Source organism: Macrobrachium rosenbergii, chromosome 6 (genome assembly GCF_040412425.1).
Source record: "Macrobrachium rosenbergii isolate ZJJX-2024 chromosome 6, ASM4041242v1, whole genome shotgun sequence".
Taxonomy (NCBI): Eukaryota; Metazoa; Arthropoda; class Malacostraca; order Decapoda; family Palaemonidae; genus Macrobrachium; species Macrobrachium rosenbergii.
The window spans coordinates 17,729,695-17,752,194 of NC_089746.1; the positions used below are offsets into that span (position 1 = coordinate 17,729,695).

The window sequence follows — 22,500 nt, forward strand, 5'->3', positions numbered from 1 at the left end:
AGCAAGTCAAAGTACATAGTGTCTATAATGCGTCTATGATCTTCTAAAATAATCCCAGCCAAACATACTTTTATTCCAGGTACAAAGACGTTCACTGAACGTTAAGCAAAATGTAAATGTCTTCCCCTTAAGCATGCGTTTACAAGTGCAGACAGGCAATGTGCATCATGAAGAGCACTTGCTGTCCTGAACAAACAATTAAAAATAATCTTGCGACATGGAATATCTCCAGTTATGTGGCAAAAGTTGTTCTTAATATATCGATCACCACTCTCCAATTAATATAAGTAGTCTTGCCAAATTTTTACGCTGAATAATAATACAAAAATTTCTAGTAGAGCAAAGAGAAGCATTCATTCTCTCTCTCTCTCTCTATATATATTATATATATATATATATATATATATATATATATATATATATATAATATATATATATATATATATATATATATATATATATATATATATATATATATATATATATATATATCGTATAATGATTTCCATGAACTTTCCCTTAAATAAATAAGAGAACCAGATGATTGCAGCACTTATATAAAAAGGGATAAATATTTCATCGCTTCATTTACTAACACGAACGTCCTAAGTCTTATTCGGAGAAAATGCGTATGTGTTGCTTATATAAGATGCATACGCGCAAGGGAGGTAGAGTATCTGTTACCACGCAGTAACAGCCATGAACGCCAAACCCTTTCCTCTTCCCTTCCCTCCAAATGCTCCTCCTCACAGTGATGACCCGGCAGGCAGTGTTACGTAACATTTTTAATAAGGGCATATTCAGGCATATCGTGTGGATTAACACAGATCTCCTGTCATATAAACGTTCGTTCTCGTGTATAAAACTATTAACTTCTTACTTGCATTGACGAAAATGACAGAAATTACAAGGTTCCCTCATTATCACAGGACGCCGGCAAGAAGTGCAAGTTTAAGAGGTCTGGTAAAAAATACTATGTAAATTAACCAGCGTCATAAAATGAGAGAGAGAGAGAAAGAGAGAGAGAATGACGCCCGCCAGCAAAAGCAAGGACTCGGTATTGAGACTTGATGGATGATGGATGAGATCTTGATGACATGTTAGACAAGCGATTGCGTGCAAAAGCACTTTCCAGCAACACTACTTGGATTAAAGGTCTCTATAGTTGCCATGGAAGGAAGGGGGGAGGGGGCTATGATCGTAAGGGGGAGGAGTGGGGTTAGAGAGAGAGAGAGAGAGAGAGAGAGAGAGAGAGAGAGGAGGGTGCATGGGAGTACTCAAGTACAAGCAAATCGCTTACGAAATCAAGAAACGGCAAAGAAAAGTTAGACAGCGTAGGTGGGCGGGGGTTGACGGCAAGACTTCATCACGTGAGGAAAGGGGAGGCGGGGAGAGAGCATGGGGTTGTCGAGGTCTCTAGTGAGGAACAGAGACCATCACGGCTGCGGCCATAAAATAAACAAGGGCAGAATTGAGGCACCGAAGAAGAGTTTTCACGTGCACGCACGCAACTGCATCATGCACCGCACAACTACTGTAGATGACATCAAAGACATCGATTGGCCGGTTTCAGAAGTTGAAATGATACTGCCTCCCTCCACCCCTTTTTTCTCCCCAAAATAATGTGAAACCCCCTGTACTTCGTGCTTATTCATCTCCCCCAACTCCATCCCCCTCTTTGGACGGCAAATGGCTACTGCGCGTTGGTTTCGTCAGTCCTCTGAAGCGAAAAATTCCTAAATTCATTTTCTGTTTTACTTCAAAACTTACACGATCCAGGTCCTCCAAATTTTATTCGAGGCTAAACAAGAACAAGAGGTCATTATTTAACTTGTCAACCAATGAATGAAGTGACCAGTAAACTTTGTAATAGAAGAATCAAGGAATCATGAGAACATAAAATCCCTTTCCACTGGTGCCATGGTAATATGACAATGCTTTGGACTTCCGGCTGCCTGTCGACACAAAATCGCTATCCTTTGTTGTTGCCATCGAATTAACGGCGCCATGCAACATTCGCCCTTACTCTCATAACAATGGGGTTGACTTCCTGTCGCCAAGGATTGTTATGTATAAGTCGACAAGGATATCAAGAAATCTCTACTCAAGAAAATGGTACCTCTCTGAGATGATGCGACGGTAAGCCAATTGTATGCAATCTTTTAATATCGTATTTTTCTAAATGCAATGAAATCTACCGGTGGAAAAACAGAAGGGGCAAGGAAATGGATGACGAGTAGCCCTCAAGAATATGCGACTATGAGGTGAACTGAACAAATATTGCTTATTTAGATGATGCTTCCCAGCATTGAAAATAAAGTCGGATCCCGTCAATACCTGATTTCGAGAGTTATTCTACGAGTGAAATCACGAGCCTAAAGAGGGACTTGTGTATCACAAACTGGAAGTACAGGTGCACCTTAATTAACTCGAACCGGCCAACATACGCTGGCGCCAGAGTGACGCCGTCCCACGACTTCTTTTCTCTCTCTCTCTCTCTCTCTCTCTTTATGCGTGACCCTTTGTGCTGCAAGTACGCAAATATCCTTCTTCTCTGGCTATCATCGGTATAACTTTTTTTGCTCTGCAGGTGTAAAACGCGAATCAATCACTCAATCGTGTTTTGGGAGTTCAAAAGATTTCAAATTTAGCGACAACAAAAATGGCCACTGACCATTCCCTAAATATACAACTAAGGATCACACGAGCAAACGCTGCTGGCTGGCTACCAGTAAAACTCATTCGTCAACTTCTCAACATATATTTGTCATGGCTAACTTTACCAGCAATGCTCATTCGCCGACTTTGATCAACCACTGTTCATGACAAAATTGTAAAACTCACATGGCGACATCAGTGTGTGTGTGTGTGTGTGTATATATATATATATATATATATATATATATATATATATATATATATATATATATATATATATATATATATATATATATATAAACTTATATAACGATCATAGCTCGTCAAACAAGGAACCCCTTTGACGGCAAGCTGCGTCAGTGAAACTCCCTCCCTCTGTGTGCGATAGAAGGATTTTACAGCCTCGCGTGTCGCTCGTAAAAGTTAGCGAAGAGCCCCGTCATAAAAACAAGTTGCAGCCTTATAAGGACTAAGCGGCAGTGAGACCTCAGAGGAGGATCGGCCTTACCGTGCGAAAAACCGGCGCTGGTTCCTACGGTCATTCCCGGAGGGGGCGGAGAGGTTTGCCCGTCACGCGAGTTGTCGCTGTTATATAAGTCAAGTTTGGGGCACTGGATCTTCTGAAGGGAGGCATCATCTGGGTTTGCACAGCACTTGTTTCTGGAGTGTGTATGAGAGAGAGAGAGAGAGAGAGAGAGAGAGAGAGAGAGAGAGAGAGAGAGAGAGAATTATATGCATGCAACCGTGCAAAATTGGAGCTTTATGATGACTCGAATCACAACCAAATATTATAATTTCCGATTTTTCCTCTCATCCAGCCACATACGAGAACAAAATCAACTCCCTAATGACACTATGAAATATTTGATAATTAAATTAATATAAAATACTGTATGGAAATATTGAAATTTAGTACTTAGTTAACCATTCCACATACGAGAAAGGGAATAATAATACGTTCAACTTTATAGGTAACGAATAAGGGACGTTGTTTCAACCTACCAAAGTTTAGTACAGCCCATCTTCATAAACACAAATACACACACACACATCCTGGTGCACATTTCCTACACGCCTCAGGCCAGAGCTTATATAACAGTTCAATGAAGAATGGGAAAATGAAAAAAAGGGGGTTGGTGATGGTCATTAAAAGCTCACTTCCATAGCCTTTGTCTCCTTCCCAGCAGGATAGCCAGGAGGAGTTATGGAAAAATAACATCTACAGGAAAAATAAATGTTCATATATGTCTAAAACATTACTAACATTGTTACAAATAACTAGAATGATGATAATGATAAAAAGTAATACATTATGCAGTCAACATCACCATCGGCTGCAACAATTTCTCTTCTTACACAATCACACAATGACGATAGGCAATGTTCTGAGGAAAGGCAGAAGTTCCTTAGGGTGAGATTACCCCTTTCGTCATCACCATCTATAAAACTGGAAATTCCTTAAGTTCCCTTATGGAATCATTTCTAACTCTATCCTACCCAAATCGACAAAATCCTTTGTCGATGGAGATGATGGCTTGGACAAATCTTTCGTGTTAGCAGACCCAGATCTACTTGGGTGACAATTATGAGAAGGGAGGCAGTTGAGTGTTGATTTGTGAAAGATAAAACAGGCGAGACAAGGGTGGAGGAATTTTAGAAGAGGTCCTTTGCGTCGCGCTGTCTTAGAAGCAATGATGATTAAACTAATGACGAATATATATAAGTTGCACCCATCAGAATACAAGGGAAGCAGGAGCGGAGAGACTGCTTCTACGCATATATCAGTGACTCCCCTCCCCGTGAATCACGGCTTGTTCCTCGCATACCAGCACCGAAAATGACCACGGGGTGAAATCGATCCACGAATCGATTTCGAGAGCAGACCTGAATGGAGGAAGATCCCAAAGGTCGTGGTGATCGTCATTCTCTCTCTCTCTCTCGGTGATTACGCACACAGCTAAATAAAGAACGAGTAAAGAATGCACCGAAGTTTCTTCAGGGCAATCGAGTTTTCTATACAGCGTAAAATGCCGTATGAAACTCTCAGCTGCGACCGGCCAGCGCTCCGTTGCTCCCCATATGCTATCACGTGAAGGTGCGTCGGCGACGGTCCCGGAAAGCGCTGCCAGGCGCAAAATCCATGGCTAAACTTAACCTTAAACAAAATAAAAAAAACTACTGAGGCTAATGTGCTGCAATCTGGTATGTTTGATGATTCGAGGTGGATGGTCACCACCAATTTGTAACCTTCTAGCCTCAGTAGTTGTTAGATCTGAGGGCGGCCAGAAAACGTGCGGACGGACAGACAAAGCCGTCTCAATAGTTTTCTTTTACAGAGAACAAAAATACAAAGTAATTGTAAGGCTAAGCAAGTTGTTTTACACAGGGGTCTCATATTCGGTTCAGCAGTTTAAGGGTATATATGGGAGGGATAGGAAGGACTAACGACTGTTGTATTTTAAAACAGCCATTTAGTAAAACTGAAGAAATACTCACTGGCTTACTGAAGATAAACACTACCAAGGAAGAGTACGTAGATTTCAGTAAGCATATGGTAACCATAAGTGCATAATTGACAGAAGTGAAGAAATGGTTACTGGTTTACAGAAAATGAACACTGCTCAGGTGTGTGTATGTAAATTTCAGTAAGCATAGGCTAACCATAAGTGCATAATTGACAGGTGGACGGGATGCACCAGAATAGAAGCAAATCTGACTTCAAGAATCCACTGCAAGGACTCATGTAATAAGCTTAAGGGCCAAAGGACTTTATCCCCTATATTTTTTTCAAATATTTAAAAAAAATTGTCAAAACATGTATATAATTACAATGTTAAACACATTGTATTCTCTTTTACAGACTGTGCTTAAAGTATTGAGTAGAAATTGAGAGGAGCCACCGTGGGGAGTGTTACGTAAGAATTCCTAGGAGCCAGCAGCAACCACCTTTTTCATGACAGACAAAAACACTTTTTCGCTGACGTTTATTTTACTTATGACGGTATGCCTTAATGGTTCTCTCATAACTAAAACTGCATTTACTTGCTGTGGTTCAAGGAGGTCTGAAAACATAGCACGATTTCTCTTGAATCAAATTTCATACTTGGAAATAAAATAATAAAGGGGATAATTTGTTTGTCATCAAAACAGTCATTTTCAGGTTCCCAGAGAGCAGGTTTTTGTTCCATGCAGAACCAGAGGAGGATATGATTACCATACAGTAGCTTATCTTATGACGACGACAGTAATTCGAACCTGTTCCCCATTTTTTTTTCTCGTCATTCCCGTTGGCAGAACCTCCTCATTCGCCTTTCTTCTCGGCGAATGAACTTTCAGTCTTCACTTATATAACGTTGCAGCCATCGCTCGTGCTTTTAATGTCACGGCTCCTGTTGGAGAAGCTACGACTGACATTTCGTTACAGCCACTGTAACTAATAATTTCATTACTTACACCGATGGGTAATATTAGGGTTAACACGGCAAAATCATCTGTAAATAAGACGTTTCCATCTAAATTTAATGCGACCCTAAATATTAATAAGAAAAAATCACTGATAATGAGCCGTTCAAGATAGAGACAATTGGACGAGGTTCATTAAAAACGGCTACCCCAACTATGAATTAAACAGAAGAAGAAATTAGCCTTAATCTTTCAAAGCCACCTGAATGCCATGTCCAGTAAAGTTTCGGAGTGGCTGATTCAGAAGACTAATATATTTCGTCAATGTCATATGATAAGGATATTATACGACTGCCGATAGGTCCGTGCTATTCAATCATAATTTTAAATGATTCGTAAAGAATGAGAGGCTTATTGTCCACTACATAATGGCACCGTAAAGTTATACCAGAGGAGTTTGCTCCCCGGCAGCACTTGCTCCTTTTAACACTTGACGTGAATTGTGGGGCAAACAGCATTAAATATAAATAGTTTTTCATCCCACTGCCTGATACTAGATGCCTCTTGATGTGTAAAATCTAAGAGTAAACAATGCGAGCGTTTATCATCACGATGCATAAACCATGAGAGAGAGAGAGAGAGAGAGAGAGAGAGAGAGAGAGAGAGAGAGAGAGAGAGATCTAAAATGTCACTTATATAGTCAAGATGTTCCTCTGTATTACCGGGAGCTTCCAAAACATCAGGCTGATGAATCTCCTTTCTAAAATAACTGACAAGAAACAAGTTTACACTGCGCGCGCGCGCACACACACACACACACACACACACACACACACACAACATTCAGATCACAAATATACCAAACGTGGTAAAAAGAAAAAAAAAAAAAAAAGTGAACTGTTCCAGTGAATTAAAGCTGGTTTCGCTGACCGTGAAGAGTTAGGAGGGAAGAGGGGTAACAAGCGGAAAGAAGGGGGAAAAGGGGGGGGGGTGAGGGGAGCTGGGAAAGACTTCAGCTGAAGCGAAATCAATAAAGCACGGTCGCGCAGGAAGGAGTATATACCTGGTGAAACACAACCTTGGCCTTCGAGACAAGAGCTATTTTTACGGTTAACCTTAAACAAAGATCATTCAGAATCCCAGAGTTTTTTTTTTTTTTTTTTTTTTCGCTTCGGTGCCACTGGACTGTTAAATGTCACGTCTTTGTCACTGGACAGGTGGATCTTTCACCAAAGGATTTGGGTGATTTTACTGGAGAGAATGATTGTGTTTCAAATTTCTGATAGCGTGATACAACTGGAACATTTAAGGAGGATGTATCTACTATAGAAAGTCCATGATGTACAGAAATTTCTCAAACCTAACAAAATAATAATGTGTAAAAAAGGAATACCAAGGCCGCCAGACCTTATGAAATTAAATCATTGAATGGCATTTTCATTTTGCATAATCATAATCAATCATAAAATGAAAATCCGCTATCCATCCCATGGAATGTATCAGTCACGGTAATTAGGGCACTATATCAGCAGTACGTCGAAACCCTTACACACACACACAGTATATATATATATATATATATATATATATATATATATATATATATATATATATATATATATATTACATTACAGGTACATATAATACCACTTTCAAAGATGTCACAGCAATTCAACGCTACCCTAAGGTATCGCATTACTTCATTTCCCCGCAAGGGGTATGAATGACGACAGGATGAACCATCGTTTGCGTAATTCCCATAAAGAAACCGGTTATCATCCCCAACTTTGTTACGGATATTAACCCCAGAGAGAGAGAAGCAGACACGAGCTAATTCTTCAGCAAAAGGGAGGGTGGTACTAGCAATGTCGGTCTTTTTCTTTCATTACTCTTCCTTGCTAGATGACAGGATCTCTCTCTCTCTCTCTCTCTCTCTCTCTCTCTCTCTCTCTCATACACACACACACTCATACACACCCAAGGAACAAGGCAGGGAATCAATAAGTCTAGTGACTCGTAGTGAATTTCAAGCACAACATTGCAGTTGTTCTGTAGTTTTTACTGAATGAACAGCTATCAAAATTCTTTTAGCCCTCAGAAAATAAGCTCATTGTCTAGGAAACTTTTTTTTTTTTCTATATGTACTCAGTATTTGTTACGGCAAAGTTACTTCCAGTTAATGTGTATCATTGGTAAAGAAGAGTCCCACGATTAACAGCAGTGTAAGATCCATGTTTCATCCCGAGGCAAAATAACCCTCAGTGACAAATCTCTCATTTGCCTTTGGAATACACGAGCCGACGTTCCACAAGAGTACCTCAGTATAAAAATAAATGCAAATGAACAAAATATACATAAACCAACACGCCTGACTCCTGTTGTTCCCCGTTGTAGAATATCCAGCGCGTGGGGATGACATCACACAGAGGACAAGTGTCAACTTGTAAGAACACCATGAAACGTCACGTACAGATTACCAACTAACGGGTGGCAGCGCTTGCAGCACCAGTTCTCAAAAGCTGACACAATATGTTTCTATCCCTGCTTCCGGTCAATTGTGCCATTTTTCCATTTCTTCTTTTATATGCCAATTGATTGCGGTTTAACATTTCTCTATGCTACATCACGTCTGAGCTTCTGGAGTGGTCACAGAAAATGAATTACTCTCATTCCTTTCGTTTCACTCCAAAACATTTTCATCGGAGCTGTATCATGACCGAAAATATATACAATTTAAATTACATTTAAAACAAGCATTCCATGCAACTTTGTAGTAGCAGCTTTGCTAGAATGAGACCGAACAAGAATTGTAAGTAACTGTTTATTATTCAGGAACCTGTTGAGAATGGTTCAGACTTACAATTATGGTGTTTCCTGAAAACATATGTTGAGCAATTTTTATTCTTACTTGGAGTAAAATTACTCATATTTATTTCCTCTGTAACTATAAGACAATGATTATAACAACTAAGACAACTAAGTAAAGCCTTGAAAATTCTGATCATCCCAGGAAATTCCCTTTTAAAAACTAGCACCCGCCTACCAGTCAGTGATGAAAACGCATGCCCTTAAATTTCTCCTCGTCAATTTTACAAGATATGAAAATTCTAGCCATTCATGGGAAACAACACCTGCGTCTAATCTGCACGTCAATCATGGGTGCCATTGTCCGTTCTATAAAAGGAGAGAGAAAGTCTTCTCAGAATAATCCATCCCAGGAAAGCGACAGCAAGAGTCTCCAACGGGCTCCAAATCAAGTGTTAAATCATAAAATCAACAAGAATTCGCAACAGTCAATTAAGCACTGACTGCAAACACCACCACAGACAATTGGCTGCAAACACTACAACAACACACAACATACAGCAATTCACGGGCTTCGATAAGCAGCCAAAAGAATGGTGTCAAGTCCTTATCAATGTAACCACTCGACAAGTCCAAAAATGATTTTGAAGCTTTATCACAATAATAGCCAAAAAATCAAGAGATAATAGATAAGAATACAAATATCAAAAATAAAAAGACAATAGCAAATAACAAATAAAGATATGTGATAAGGCATCTTAACGAATGAATGAACAACTGATCGATTAAAATACTACAGACAATGACTCATAACATAACGAACGCCAATGAATTTTCCTCTCAACATCTTAGCACATTTAACTTTATGAACGACGCCCTTTTACGGCAAATTCGACGGAATGCACAACCGAGATCCCACATCTAACCCAGGCTTCTGGAGAAGCACTGATCCCTAAAACCAACTTAAAAAAAAATAATAAATAAATAAATAAATAAATAAAAACTATTGGTGAGATTGTTGACCATTAATGACCTTGCAAAGATCAAACTGATATACAGTTGCCCAACTAAAATGAAACGGTCATGGCCATCATCTGAAACAGAACCGGCCTCCGTCATTAAAACCAAACCTTCGTAATACCTTTCCGAAAATCGTACGCAAAGCAACGGAAACATCTAAGAGGTAATGATCTAACTACACAACGTGATTCCTTTAATCACGGACGTATCAATGTTATCTCAGCTGATAAATCAGCGATAATCAGAATCCTCGAATTAGGCAGTGAACTACGTTATCTATTTTGATATCGCTACTGCTTTCGATACAAGTTGAAAACGTCACACTACGTACTAAGATTAATTTCCTCTAATGTTATCTTTCATTATCTTGTTAAGTGATGTTGACAGCAACCTGCAAATCTCATTTATGTCTTACTACAGCCATATTTGACTGGAGGAAACTGCATTTGCGATATAAACTAGATGATTCACTGCAGTTTGTTCCTTGATTCAGACATAAGGTGATTTTTAACTGGGGAAAATTTGAATACATACACTTCAGTAAGAAATCTCGATATTTTACCACCCTAGTCACCGACTGTGGTCACTGATAAAATTATAACAAACTGTCTTGAATAGCTGGCATAGGCTGCAAAACATTTTTAGAGATATCAGTACCATAAGCAGTGTCTGGACCCGTTATATACTTTTACTTACAAGCACGGTATCCCCACCCAGCTAGGAGTAAGCAAATTGAACTTTAGCGTGTGCTGCCTAACAACCGCCATCCTCCCACCCCCACCCCCAAAACCCCGCCAACAAAGCAGCACTTGAAGCTAACATTTACTTTTTTTTATATTCCATCTAGCTTCATGGCACACACGTGCTCAAAATTTTCAACCAGATATCCTTCCTTCTCCATTCTTACCGTCAGATTTATTAATAACTACACTGATCCAAGGTTTCATTTACATCCAGAGAGAGAGAGAGAGAGAGAGAGAGAGAGAGAGAGAGAGAGAGAGAGAGAGAGAGACTATAACAGCAAACACTTTCCTTGCCCAAAGGCGTTACTTACTAACACATTGAGAGTTTCAACGCAAGAAAATTCCTTCCTATTTGTTTAGTGTTTCAATTACTCAAAGACGACAAACGTGATGTCACAATTTACACGAGCAAACGACGTCAATAATGACCTTAGGTCAAGCAAGCTGGAACATAATGTATCTTTAAAATCTGGCCGCTCAATTATACATCCTGCAGTCAGTGGCACTTCCAACGTAATCTAGCTGACAGGCTTTTTATAATGCATTCATAATGTTACTGCTCGACTCTGAGGCTATAAACGTCTAAATTACATATAATAAACATCACGTTTACATCGAGCCAATTATAAAAAGTTCAAAACCAGCCACATAAATCGCTGCCTACTTTCTTGCTAAATTTTGTGAAACACTCAAAAGAATGCTATGTTTTACATGATTTCTACAATCGGGGAAGAAAACATTAGGAGTCGCGCTGCCAGAGGAAAGATAATAGCGTTTAAACGTCAAGTTGCCAGGTGTGCGAGAAGCGCCTACTTTGAAAACCCAAATAAACCTTCAGTCAGACAGTGACGTCACGAGTACAAAGTCATTCATAATTTTCTATACTGGGTAACTGTGCGACAGCAATGTGTGCTTTCAACATAACTGCTTTCTTCCAGTTTTTTAACTTTTATATACGAAGATCATTTTATCGTGCAATTCTTCGTTTGTAGACTTAATCCTAATAATACTTATGTATGTATGCACACACAATAAATATGCACAAATATTTTTATTCTGACTGTGAAGCAATATAATACAAAACCGACTCGTATTCACAAAAAATCATTTGAGCAACGATTTACCCGTTCCAGAAACAACATTCACCTTGATAAAATAAAGTGAAAAGTTATTGCATAAACTAAATACTACATCATATAAAATTCTTACTCGCTAAAAAAAACTTTCCCAGAAGAGCACATGGCACTCATTAAGGGGCCTGAGATTCATCACGTCCACTTAAATCCCGAATGATTTTTGGGTCGCCTTCAGCCAGCGTTACATTGGTCAAGAACAAGGTCACAGCACGGTACAAGGGAAGGGAAGGGGAGGGGGGGAAGAGGTAGTATGGAGTGCATTACAGACATATCATCTTCACTGAGGAGGCAGAGGGGTGGGAGAATCGGAGGGGGGGGGGGGGGCAGGGGAATGAGGATGTAATGAGTATACGTAGGGTAGAAGCAGGGAAAAACTGGGGACGGTTAGGAATATGACGTAGGTAGAGAGCATCGCTAGGGGAGACGGGGAATGCCGGGGGTTGGATGATGCATCGCTAGGGGAGGTGTTGGGGAAGGACGGGGATATTGCTAGGGGAGGGTTGGAGAATTCCCCACCAACGGCACCACTCATATTCCACGGAGCTAGGGCGTCCCGTTCCAACCCCTCCCCAATACACTCCCAAGTGTAGGTATGCGGGATTTCCTGGGGTGCATGGCTCGTGCATGACTCCGCGCTTTCAGTGAGCTGGGTACTTTTATCTTTGCGTACAGTAATAACGCTTAAATTAACGCCAGAGTAGCCATTAATAACTGGGGTTTTAATGCCCTCTAAAAACTCAAACACAAAATTTCACATAATAATTTACCTTATTTATAAAATAACCAGCCGTAAATACTGGATTAGATATACATATATCACTCGATAATTTATCTTCTCTCTACAATAATCAGTATATTCTATCACTTTCCAATGAAAAAAGTAAGAATCAAAACTGCCTCAACAAGGTATACAAGCTAATCTTATAAATATGCAAGACATGATGTAAAAAAGTTCGGTTATTTCAAACCCTTCATTTTACATGTGAGTAAATAGCCAATCATTAAATTTAGTGATGACTACAAGAGGAAGTATTCCCAAACACTGGTAAAAGGAAAATTCACCAACAACCTTATTACAATCACTTAAAAAAATAAAAAAAATCGTCGTGGAGGAATTACTGGTATAAGTGCCAGTTTTAAAGTCGGTGCTTTTTGTGATATCATGTGACTGCGCGTTCTTTAAAAAGAAGAAATTCGAGATTACTTGCGCAATGTTCTGTATTGACCTAGATACAATTCTTACATAAAATGTACTTCATACACACAGACACATTTACACATATACATATATATATACATACATACATACATATCTATATACAGTATATATATTCATACACACACACACACACACATATATATATATATATATATATATATATATATATATATATATATATATATATATATATATATACAGAGAGAGAGAGAGAGAGAGAGAGAGAGAGAGAGAGAGAGAGAGCTAAAATTGACAAGCTCCACACCTGACGGCAAATAGAGAGCAATTCCTTCAAGACAAATTTCAAACTTACTTGCAGAGCAGAATGAGTCGACTCGCGAGTGATCTTCCCATTTTAGAATCCCTTCTTTTATCGATACAACGGCAAGCTTCCTGTGTTCTTTACGTAAGTCTTGTTAGTTTACAGATGTTTCTGAACGTGCTTTAACGAAAGGCAAGAGGCTTACCTTTCTCATTCAATTCTCAGAATACGTGATTACAGATGATCATGTGCTTAGGAGACTATTTCGGTGCTTAGTGCGTCTGCTCTATAAAAATACCAGAGCTGGAAAAGACTATTGCATAATATTTATAAACAACTCACTTCAGGCAAGAAAGTCCACGGAGTGTGTTGCTAATTGAGGTTGGGGAAGACCGGAGATACGGACTAGTTCTAGGGGAGAGCGAATGTGAAGTGGTATGGTAAACGGTTGTAGGATACTCATGTCCTGGAACAGACTAACGCATAATACTTTTAAATAACTCCTCCAGCAGACTATACCAATCTTGGACTCTAGGATAAACAATAAAGTAATATATTGGTTAAATGTTTGCTATTTTTTGTTTTTGCATTTTCTGACACGTCGCCTTTAGTGAAATGCGACTGCTCCCTTACTGAGGATTCCTTCTGCAACAACAAATGACGAGGTCATGCTATTTGACCTTTTATTGCGATGTATTAATTAGCGATAACAAATATGTGATTCGGGAATAGTCGCAAAACACACCACTTCTCTTGCGGTTAGTCATGAATAAACAAAACTCGGTGCATACTAAATATTAAAGCAGGACGACCGCAGCAAATCCTAAAGACTAAGCTTTAAGATATCAACATAAGGAGCAGCGGACAAAAATGTGACTTACGGTACGCTGTGAAGTCATACTGCGTGCAGATGTTCGACCCTTCAAGATGAGAGAGAGACCTCTCTAGCTGAATCTCATACCATGTAGCCTTGTTAATATTAATTCCCGGAGTAAGACGAGAGGTTGAATGTCGCTAAAAAGAAGAGGTCTGTTGTTCGCAACTAGTCAATGGTACAGTCCACTCTTATACTGGTTTCGTTCGACTGTCATCAATATAATATTTTGTCATGTACTGCCGTTCAATATATTGTAGAGATGCCACTGAGGCCCTGACCCATCCCTGGGAAGAAAAAGGTAAACTGTTAATAAAATAAACAGAATTATTCGTACCTTCATACAAAAATTCTTGCAAAATCAAAGCAGAGCTAAGATTATCCACTCGGTATGGAGCCCCAGGCAAATGTCTATGTGCCCATGCATGAAGACAGCAACTGAACCACTGTGATTAAAAAGAGCCTTAATTATTAAAATTATTTATTCATTCACTTTATATTACCAACTCTGGTTTCAATTCGACTGAAATGAGTTGATTTTAGACCCATTTTCGCTTGCGAGTTTGTGATATCTGCATATTTCTCGGTAGCATAGCATCAATTTTGGAGTGATAACCAGCAAGAATCTGTTGAACCACAAACACGTTAAATTTTAAGGTTAAGGACTGAGGCTTTTAAAATCCTTTCTCTTCTCCGATTCCTTTCTAGTGCAAATGATTTTCAATCAGCAGCAGTTTTCTGCGTAACTGGAGCCCACGCGACTGTAGCCACCATGAGCACTTGAATGTACATCCATTTGTGCTTAGATAATAATAATAATAATAATAATAATAATAATAACAATAATAATAATTTCCGGCAAATGTTTCCGAAAAAGCCCTCCTTGCTACCCTCTTTTAGTGGTTTAAACTTTCACGATTAAGTCATCGTGTTTGTTCCCGATTTGCGTCTACCAACACGTATATGATAGCAGGTTACCGGCGCGACGGCGCCTACCCGCGTGAGAAATGGACCTCACACACTCTAGTATACCAAGCGGGATCCACACAGCAGAAGCTTGTTGATCAAGCAGGTCGGCGCTGTTTGCCCGCGCCTACAAGCCCCAGTCTTGCCAGCCCGGCCAGCGCGGATGCACGTCGATGTGAAATTGTTTTGTGTAGTGAAACTGTTTTTGTGTACTGTGCATGTTTTATTAACTTCGAAATGGACGTGGAGAATCTCATTACCTGCGTGTTGCAGAGACCTGCACTATGGGACAAGAAAGACAAAATGTACGCAAACAGAAATATAGTAGACAAATGTTGGAGTGAAATCAGCGGCGAAATGCAATATGATGGTATGTAAAAAATTGTTTTTGATGTATTTATATATCTGATGATACTTGATAGTTTGATCTACCGCCAAAAACATGACCATTATATTTTTCCGAGAGCTTTTGTTGTTTTGTATTGAGACCATATTGCTTATATTTGTGTTTCTCCTATGCCTGAACATTGTGGAGAAAGTGGGGAGGGGTGACAGGATTTTTTTTTCTTTCGATGGAGGAACATCAAACGGGTGAATCACACAAAGAGCAGTGATACGATGAGCATCAAACGAGGATTTGGGAAAACTATATACGAGTTATGTCAAACAGCAATTACAGAAATATTAAGCAAGCGGAAACCGTCACAGTAATTAAAGGGGTACCATCCTAGCCTAACTTAGTCCGGAGGAACTTCACACCCGAGTAACATCCTCAACCTAATCCAACCTAACCTATGGCGGAATAAAGGGATGCATCCAACTATAACCTAACCTGGTCCCCCCCGCCCCCCCGGCCTCTCCAAGCTTGACCAGGACATCATAAATCAACGGGCGGTATATATGTTTGCATTCTAACTCAACCTGACCTTAGCATGCTCCTCCTCCAACCCGCCTAAAGTTATTGCTCATCTTAATTTTGTACACTAGTCTTATATTCCTCTGTTCATAATCACTATATTATTAATAAATGAGGAGGGTAACTTATTACCACTAACGCTGCCACCCGGTTTCAAACAGGAATTATGCCTGGGTTGTGCAATTAGGCGATACTCACAAGGGCTTCCAATTATTTGAATTACATATGCAAGTTCTTTTTTGACATAAGACCGAATTAAGGTAATATTTGAGTGTTAAATGGATTGCAATGACTAACTTTGGCTATTAGTAAATTAACCAAATAAAATTTTAATACGGCAAGTTGTTAAACATTTTCTCCTTTCCAGTTAAATTGAGAAGTTATGCAAGAGTTGTTCTCATTTCTTCTCTCTTTCTCTCTCTTATCTTTCAGAAACAGAACTGAGAAAAAAATGGAAGTACCTCCGAGACCAATTCACTGTAGAACTGAGGAAATATCCAACAGGAGACGCTGCTGCCGACAGTCAAACACCAAAGTGGCGGTACTTCAAATCACTGATGTTTCTGAAAGACGTCGTGAAAGCTCGGCCTTCGACGGGAAATTTATCAGACGCGCTCTCCTCTGAAGTCCACTCAGACGACGTGGAGCTCAGCGAGGAAGGGGTAGTCATTTCCCCAACGCACACTCGAGATACACTCATAGACGAGAGGATGGAAATCAATGGCAACAACAGAAGCACCAAGTATCTAAGAACAGATAACCAATGCCAGAGCATCTTAGACGCTGAAAGGCAGAAGCTTCAGTACCTGTTAGAAAAGTCATCTCGAAAGAGGGCCAGAGAGGAAGATGAGGATCTGCTGTTCTTTAGGAGTCTGCTGCCACATGTCAAGAAAATCCCAGACTCCGAGAAACTTACATTCAGAAACCGCATTCACGAAGTTGTTGAGCAGTTCGTATACAAATAACCATTCGTCTCCCAAGCCGCCAAAAGCCATCTTTTTCTACTCTGGATTACCCAAAATATCCAACAGACTTTCGGGTGAAACGTATACAGTCCCAAATTATGGATAAGAAACTGTTTATATATTGAGAAACAGATTTTGGAGAGTCTTCTGCTTTCGAAAAGTAAGAAGAAAAGGCGTATTTTAATAAAATGGAAGGAAGGAAAAAGTTATTGTGTATGACCTGCGTACTTTGTTACTTTCGTATAATAAACTTTTAAGCTAATTCGCGTTTTGCCTTACTCTCACTACTTTTTGTATCTGTGTTCCAGCTGGTAACATCAATTTATTTTTTTCCCAGCAGCTAATAATTTTGTTTCAAACTACTGCTTTGAAAAAAAAAAAAATATTCTTGTCGAACATTTTTATACGTACCAGCTTCATTCACCTCCCAAAACGTTCATTCTCACATGAAACCTGATTTGCCTTGTAATACCCTCTTACTTTACTGGCATCCCCAATCCCAGTCAGTCTTCTTTACGTTTTACCATAATTCATTTCTACTTACTGCATCACAGCACTTAATTAGGGAAGCGAGTGTCAAGCCACTGCAAGGCAATGAAAAGAGACTGCCTGTGCCATTACCATATGTTTACGTCAAGCGATGCTGAATCTCCTTATAAGTGAAGTCGTAAGTTCCCATCGCATTCTCATGAACTAGGAAAAAAAAATTTCCTTTTCAGGTTCAGTGAGAACACATGGTGATGTTTACCATACTATTCTCTACTGCGGCTGATTTTATGCATTCCTTTTCTGTCCCTTGTACATTTTACTTGAACACTATCCAGCTACATCGTTAGACGAATCCGCCATCTTCAATATCCGACCTCTCCCCTTTCTGTATTTCCCTTTACCTCTTACTTCTTAATAATAATAATAATAATAATAATAATAATAATAATAATAATAATGACGACTTGATCCAGCGTCCTTCACGTCCACCGACCAGCACGTATTCCCAGAGCAGGTCGGCGATGGTAAACCTCGACCAGTTATAGCATGCTTGCTGTACGTCCTTGCCTTTTACACTTACTTTCCTAAGCAGCACACGAATTTCTAGGTAATTCGCGTCTTAATCCCACCATGATTTTCTTATATATATATATATATATATATATATATATATATATATATATATATATATATATATATATATATATATATATATATATATATATATATATATATAACATATATATATATACATATATATATATATATATATATATATATATATATATATATATATATATATATATATATATAATAACGCAAGCCTGATACTTTAATAGACACCATCCAGGGATACGAAAGTTGCGTCAAACATGACTCGAATTACGGTACTCGTAAAACCAGTTACAGGTTTAACCCTTCAACTGGATCCTAAGTAATTTTTTTTCCTATACGAGTACTTCCACACATCCTGAGTTAGTAGGTCATAGCTTACAATTCTACATTTTTCTTTATTACGATCTGTCGCAATAACACACTGAATCAACTTGGTATTACAATATTGGCATTACAATAGTGAAATATGCTGCCGTCATGTTACCGTAAGCAGTTCAACGGGGTGGTTTTCCAGTCTGGCAAGTGGGAGCTTGGCACAGACAGGTTATAGTGTTCCACTTTCATGAGTTTCTTTGTTCATGTCAAGGCTCGACAAATACCTTCACATCAGGTAAAAATGAACTTCAAATACATATGTAAAGGAATGTTCGTGCGCAGTTCATGACTTTCATGCCAATTTTTATATTGAATAAATATGATAAAGGAACGTTATTCTCCAAGTTTACTCAAAAGAGATTCAACGCCACGAGCTTCTGACTATATAAGCAAATGCCGAATATCTTTGCAACTCGTCTTGCTTCTAAAAACTGACCCTATTCAGGGCATCACGCGTTCCAAGTTACACGTCTCAACTACGAGCCCTGTCTTGTTCCTTTCCATCCATTTCACACATCAATAACATTCCGTTATCTATAAATTTTACAGACAGTTAACAACTATTTAATGTTGATTTTCAAGGCTACTCTCATGTACACTCCTTCGGGAAAAACAGGTGTTTAGCTTCAAATAATGCTACACTTAATTACCGTTATAATAAACATAAAAAAAGGTGTCAATACAATTAAGTAAGATATGCGAATCTACTACTTGAACAATTTGTAATTTGAATATTATTTCCCTTTTCCTGAAAGGTACCTGTCCATGCTCTACAAAATATTTGCATTTAACAGTTTAAGTCACTTGGGGTAAAACGTACGAACTGACCGTTACAAGATGTATTTTGGCCAGTCCTATCATCATATCACGTGGTGGCGTTACTTGCACTTAATTCTTAATCATTGAAGAATAACCTGCAATTAGCCAAATTACGAATTCGAACGTGGGTCATGGCAAATAGAATTAACAGCCTCTATAAATGCGACAGACGATAATACCAAGTGTAAAGAAAGGGAAAAGACAAAAGTACAGCAGAAGATAAAAAGAAGAAGTGAGAGTGAATTCCTGCTGTTTTTATCGTGGCCACTCGACTGAAGAGGTGCTTTGAAGGATCTTATTATCGATAAGCAAGATTTACATTCTGTTATTTTCCGCTTCACTAGATAATTTGACCAGCTAGAAAACTAGGTTTTTGCTTACCCCCATTTTCAATTATCTTTGGAAGGGATGAGACTTACTTTGTTTCTACGTCATCAACATTCCGACCCTGTTATCGATTTGACGTATACAAACACCTAAGAATATACGTGCTCAACATCTCACGGGTTCTTAAATCGTTGAAGTTCTTGTGACGGTGATATATGGGAACACCTGTTCTATTCTCCAGTTCTCCGATTGATGCCACTGCTCCTGTAACCTGACAAAACCCTTCAACTGAATCAACCGTGAGATTTTATTGGTTTTCGTCAATGCAGGTAAAATGGTCCGAGAATCACTACCAGTCTGGAGTATTAAGCTTTCTGTTATATACGGTGAGTTCAACAGGTCATCTTTTCTTTTCCTGATAGTAAGGACCGAAACGATGGCATTATTTGCAAGCTTTCAACACAAAAACATTGTTTAGAAAAACATTTCTTAGGTGGTTTAATAACTAGTTTCATTATACCTCTAATGAGTTACGATTCACGGAACTAATACAACCACAGCCCTGCTATCTTAACCGCATAATTTTTTTCGACGTTCACCAGCGTGAGGACCATCCCATGAGTCATGCAGTCAACACATCTGTTTTTGAACACTTGTTTCTCTCTCGCTCTCTTTCAAGACAGCCAGAGTTCTATTAATCGTATCTGTTGTATTTTACCCCTTACAGATGGCTCCGAAAGGTGTTACCCGTCTGTTTCTCAGCCAAGGCTTTGAGACCTGATTGTAACCCACCACAGCTAACTAACTTTCATGGAAATTTCGCTATAAATTATGGAAAATAAATGAACATGAAGAATTAACATTTGAAAAACCAGAAAAAACTATCTAATTCTTTAAGCGTAAATCCTTAACAAATAACGACAATACAAAATTCTTCGAGCATGACAGCTCTCAGCCAGCGATAAGATATAGTTGCGTAAGCTGTCTTCTTAAATCATACCGAAATATGAAGCTAACATCCAGTCTTACTAATTTTTAAGAAAATCAAACGGAAAGCTAATGTACCAACTAACATATACAGTTATTACCAACCTACTAACTTATATGGCTTTATTCAGAAATCGACGACATCTGAAATTATCGATCAAAGAAGTCGATAATTATCCTAGAATCAGGCAGTGAAATCGCCACTATTTACCTCGATTTCGTTAAGAATTTACTTGATCACTTTATGGACAGGTGGTCCCGTAGCAGTCTGGATATCAAGTTTCCTCTCAAATCCAACGTTACAAGTGTTATCCCACAGACCGCGTATTCCACTTAAGAACAGTCCTCACTGCTGTTTTTCTCATTGAATGTGGTAATGTTAAAAACCTACAAAATTCAACTTGAACATTTGTTAATGACTAAATATCTCCTCACAGCTAAATACGACTCGATGATATACCAAATAGGTTAAAAAAATATCTGCGCGCACACACACATATATATACATATATGTATAACTGAATCACGAAAATATGAAACGTGATATATAAATAACGGCGATGCCACGAAGGAAAGAGAAAGGACGGAGAGGTGCTAGGCCTTTCGACCTAATGTCCTTTACTTAGCTAAGTAAAGGAGAGCAAATCGAAAGGCCTAGCACCACTCTGTCGTTTCTCTTTCTTTCGTGGCATTGCCTTTATATATATATATATATATATATATATATATATATATATATATATATATATATATATATAACTAAAAGGACCTCATTCAAACTGGATGGTATCTAATGGAGTATTTATTTAGAACTGTTTCTGAATAAATACTCCATTAGATACCATCCAGTTTGAATGAGGTCCTTTTAGTAATTCTACTATTCCACAGAACAACTGTGTATGTGATAAAGTTAATATTTATATAATGTACTTCATCTAAGGGCACAGAAAGAAAAGTACAGTAAACTTTAAATGGGGTCAAACAGAAATTACGAAAATTCCTCTCGCTATCTCGATCCAAACGGAAACGCCATTACGGCGAAGCCCTGAGCGAGAGACCTTCGAGCCACAATCTCTGACGACCCTAAGTGGATAAACTCACGGACAGAATCAGGGCCAAATATCGTAAACAGTTGTCATGGATACCGAAAACACTCAGGTCCACGTGGATACTGAAATGCTTTCAAATTAGTAAAGATACGGTGAGCATTTCAAAAGATACCAACCAATACCATAGGCACATTTAAGGGTGACGCCGATTATTCATATAACACCACTGCTCACAAGTCTGGTCTCTCCACATCCTACTAATGGCTAAAGAGAATTAAACTTTAACTCACAGAAGTACAGGGAACACACAAAGCCTTACTTTCTCATAAGACTGAAAACGATTAAACTAAGCAGCATCTTGCGTATTTAAGAAGGCTACAATATACTGTGCGTCCACAAAATCGAGGCGGGCTTGGTTCCAAATATACCAGTACTCCCACTAAAATCAAATCTCTTATTTCAACTCTAACACAATCCTAAGACCTGTGTAAGAGCCTCTCTACCCCCACCTGCATAAACAAGCACAGACTGCTTGTGATTCGTCATTCGCATTTGCGGCCTCTAACGTGAAAGTACCCATTAGCTTGACAACCTCTACATAATATATATATATATATATATATATATATATATATATATATATATATATATATATATATATATATATATATATATATATATATATATATAGGAGGAACAGGATGGCCAGAAGACGTGGTAAAATTGCAGACATTATTATTTCTTAGAGTACAACTGAGGCACAGCCGAGCTTTCGGGAATACATGACTTTTCCCATCATCAGGGTCATTTATCAGTAGAATGACTGTAAGAAAACTATACTGACTAAATCTAAAAGTATTAAAACAGTTGTAA

General features: G+C 38.7%; 2 protein-coding genes across 3 annotated transcripts in view; one reads left to right on the top strand and one right to left on the bottom strand.

Moving 5' to 3' along the window:
- Nucleotides 1-22,500, bottom strand: part of LOC136839251 (serine/threonine-protein kinase VRK1-like) — a 172,604-nt gene that overhangs the window by 26,887 nt on the left and 123,217 nt on the right. The window lies entirely within an intron of this gene.
- LOC136839722 (uncharacterized) lies at nucleotides 14,917-17,228 on the top strand. Its single transcript, XM_067106068.1, has 2 exons — nucleotides 14,917-15,455; nucleotides 16,434-17,228. Exons 1-2 carry the CDS (start codon nucleotides 15,083-15,085, stop codon nucleotides 16,964-16,966), a joined length of 906 nt encoding a protein of 301 aa, XP_066962169.1. The 5' UTR covers nucleotides 14,917-15,082; the 3' UTR covers nucleotides 16,967-17,228.